We start from the raw sequence: 3784 nt of genomic DNA, 5'->3' as shown, positions 1-3784 counted from the left end.
CTCTCTCTCTCTCTCTCTCTCTCTCTCTCTCTCTCTCTCTCTCTCTGGGCTATTTACTCACCTGGACAACATTCCAATGGGGTACAACTTTTGCAAGACTTTCTGTCACTTCCGAGCACGCCGATCCAAGCAACATTTGAACGCGTGACAATCGCTTCGTATAAACAGCATGGAAAAATCGATCGACACCAACTCCTGGATCACACTTTTTTTTTATTTCATTTCGGAAATTATAAAGTAAAGATAAAAGTCTCAACTAAATGCAACAAATTACAGAGTGTCGAAGAGAGAAAATTGAAATCCAATTCGAATTCAAAGATAAACGAATTCGATTAAAAGCGGAGAAAGATCAAAAATGTGCGCGATATGACAACTGTACGATATGTATTAGAAATTGGATTAAATGAGTCGATTCGAGGATTTTGAAAGGGAGAAAATATGAACGAAACGAATAAAAAAAGAAAAAAAAATACCAAAAAAGAAATCGATTTAAATTTTTTGCATAAATGATCAAATGAAAAATCCTTTTGATTTTTTTCCCTTCGTTTCGTTTTTCTACTTCATTTTTTTTTTCGTTTTTTTTATAAATCTACATCTCTTTCGGCGACGATACAGGAAATACGTTTGCTGAATGTTGTATGTACGAAAACTTTGTGTGTTAGGGATTTACTTGTGAGTAATCCGAATATTGGTTTCAAGTATTTGGGCTCAAATTTCACCAAATTATGCCAACATTAAAGGCTTTTACAGAGACAATGTCACCGATAATGCTCGAATTTAAGGGGTTTCACTTTGAGAGTTCGCTCAGTTCGAACGTTTTTTCTTCTTTGGAATTTTGAATTGTTTGAACGTTGACGGCACGATTTTTTTCTCACATCCCACACACGCACAAATACACATTTACAAATATCCACATAGTATATGCATGTCTGTAAAGTGAGTTGATACAACCGTTCAGTATATTGTCTTTCTATTTTTCTCTCTCCAACTCGCTGTAAATTTCACCAAAATAGCAAGCAAAAAAAAGGTTGAACGAAAAAGAAATGAAATACCTTGGTATCGTTTGTAATCAATTGCAATGTGTATCCGGGCAAAAGATGTTCCCGTTTATTGATGTGACGAACAGCGAGTTCAGCAGCAGCTAATTCACTCAGACCTTCAACTCGTAAACCGTTTCGTGTGCTTAGCTCAAACAATCCCAATAATGATATGATTCGCTTTCCATTTCGATGTTGTACATGCCATTTATTTTGTTCGTCGCCTTCAAATGATGTGACTTGATTGTCCTGGTTTCGTCTGCCATTGCTGGTGCTTCTGTTGTTGTTGTTATTGTTGTTAATGTTTCGACTATAGTTGGAATACTTTTGTTTTGTGTCCATTTCGAAAACGTCGTTAACCCGAGATCGAACCGGTGTCGAGCCAGATGAAAAGTTTCTCGTTATCGGATTTCTCGTAACCATTGTCTTTGTCATCGTTGTTGTTGTTGTTACATTACCAAATCGGCCGATATTTTCCATTCGATTGATTGTGGGGCTATTGCTGTTGTTGCTATCATTTGCGTTTAGTTTTCTGTCATTATTGACAGTTTGATTCAGCTGATTTTCTCCCAACACAGTCGATACACTATTTCTGATTATTGGCGGCGATGTTAAATTGGTGATAGTTTTTTCCATGCCAGAAATCGATTTGCCATCAAAGTTTGTTGGATGAATTGTGATTAATTTTTTCATTTCATGCGATGCTGATGCTACCGACGGTGACGGCGACGATGACGACGATAACGTTGATGACTTAATTGTTTTTGATTTTGTCGTCGACAAAAATGGAACCGTTGTCGTATTAATTATTGATACATTTGAATTATCACCTAAATTAGCGAATGTAAAAATGTTAACATTTCTTTTGATTGCATGATTTTTTGCTGATTTTATCACATTTTCACTTTCAAATTGATATCGTTTAAATCTAATTTCATCACTGATGCGTTTTCTAAATTCGTTTCGTTTGTTTCTGTTGAAATTTTTGCGAATAATTGGATTTTGGTATGCCGTGTCTCGGTTGCGCCGTAACATTGACAACGGCTTTGTTACTGTTCTTTCCCTTTTCAATCGGTTGATCACGTGAATATGCTTGTCTCGCATTGTCATTCTCATTCCAATTTCCGTTCGCATCGGAAATGGTGACACAGCTTCACTGGCTGTTGTTCTGTGATTGACATCAATTCGCTGTAGTGGCGGTACAGATGTTGCTCTTAAAGCGACTTCGCGGTTTACAGACGATGCGAGTAAGTTTGTTAAAAAATCAAATTGATTGGCGCTGCCATTGTTGTGAATGCTAATAGCGATGCTGCTGTTCCTACTGACGGTGCTGTTGCTATCACTGTTATTACTTTCGTTGGCAATGCCATTTAACTTAGGACTATTACTGTGACTGGATACATTGGCAAAATTAGATTTCAAATTATTGTGACTACTATTGCTATTTAGATTTCTATTGCTTTCGGTTCGCTGATAATGTTGATGCAATAAGTTCCACGTTGGGTTTACGTTTAATTTGAGCTGTTGTTGTGCAGATTCAGTAAATATCACACAATTGGTCCATAATAAGTGAATGCTTAACGTATACAAAATGTAGAGTAAAAGTGCTATTGTGGTACTGATTCGATTTTGTGCTGATTTGGATTTGAATGTTGATGTCGGTGGTAGATGTGATTGATTTGCAATTGCATGTGCTTTGTTAGCATGGCCATTTTGAAACTTTTTCGCCCATTCGATTCGAATGACTTTCAAATGATTCCTGTTACAATACACATTTCTTCCATGATTGTGTGAAACATTTGGCAAATCCATCATTTATTTGCCGTATATTTCTATTGTTGCTTAAAGAGTGTATGCGTGTGAGTGTGTTCAAACTGTTTACTTTGCACTTTGCACTTTTCTTCCACTAATGTTAACTAGATTGTTTCTCGGCTGTGAAAATGGTTTGGTTCTTGTTGCAGCTCTATATAGCTCTTTGGTTCTCTTCGTTCTCTGAAAAGAATCGAGCCAACGAAGCAGCGCGTTGGCGATGTGCTTTTTTTCAAGTGGTTTTACGACATTGAATAGGAAAACATTTGTTTAGTAGAACATGACGAAGTTGCCGAGTTTTTACACAATGCAAATGAAAATCTTCGTTCGTTACAATTTAGCGTATGTATAGCCTCTCGGTCGCCTGTGTAAAATATTTCGTTTACTTTTCCTTCGCCGAAAACTGTACAATATTCTCACTTTAACTTGAAGTGTGTACGCTGTTAATGTGTCGTCTTACTCAGTTGAAAGTTGCATTGCTTAGATTTTCAGTTACTTTTCGACTTATTCACTTATTTAGTCGTCGTCCTCGTCGTTTTTTTTTTCGTCGTCGACAATTCGTTTAAGCTCTCTCCATTCAATCAACAAAATGTGTGTCATTTGTTCTCATTTTTCCTTCCACTTTCCATTCATTTATTTTTATTCGAATCCATTTTTAGGAATGAATTTGTTTCGTCAATTGTTGCTGTGTTGGATGATAGAAAGAAAGAGAAAAAATAACCATCATGTAGAATACTCTTACTCCTGCGCCGTTCTTTCTCGCTTCGCTTTCAGTTTATCGTTGAGCTATTTTTAAGTCTTCAGATTTTGATTCATGAGCATGCCTTCACAGAAAATCCACATTTTTGAATCGAATAAATTTCAACTCAGTCGCTATTCCAATGTTTCCCTCTCGGTTCGTCTCACACTCGAAACTGCAAAGAAAGAAAGAGAAGCAA

At 36.6% G+C, this 3784-nt stretch overlaps 1 protein-coding gene across 1 annotated transcript; it reads right to left on the bottom strand.

The window, feature by feature from the left end:
• Positions 1–61: 61 nt before the first annotated feature.
• On the bottom strand, positions 62–2849 carry LOC116349043 (protein kinase 4-like; the record flags this gene model as incomplete). Its single annotated transcript, XM_031780294.1, has 2 exons — positions 1053–2849; positions 62–205 (listed from the first exon to the last, which is right to left on the bottom strand). Coding segments are annotated over exons 1-2 (1941 nt in total), but the record flags the coding sequence as incomplete, so codon positions are not given.
• Positions 2850–3784: the final 935 nt, after the last annotated feature.

The sequence above is a fragment of the Contarinia nasturtii genome, unplaced genomic scaffold (genome assembly GCF_009176525.2).
Source record: "Contarinia nasturtii isolate CC-2019 unplaced genomic scaffold, AAFC_CNas_1.1 Cnas_scaffold_2799, whole genome shotgun sequence".
Lineage (NCBI taxonomy): Eukaryota > Metazoa > Arthropoda > Insecta > Diptera > Cecidomyiidae > Contarinia > Contarinia nasturtii.
The sequence above is the reverse complement of the archived record's forward strand: the minus strand, read 5'-3'. Positions and strand labels throughout refer to the sequence as shown.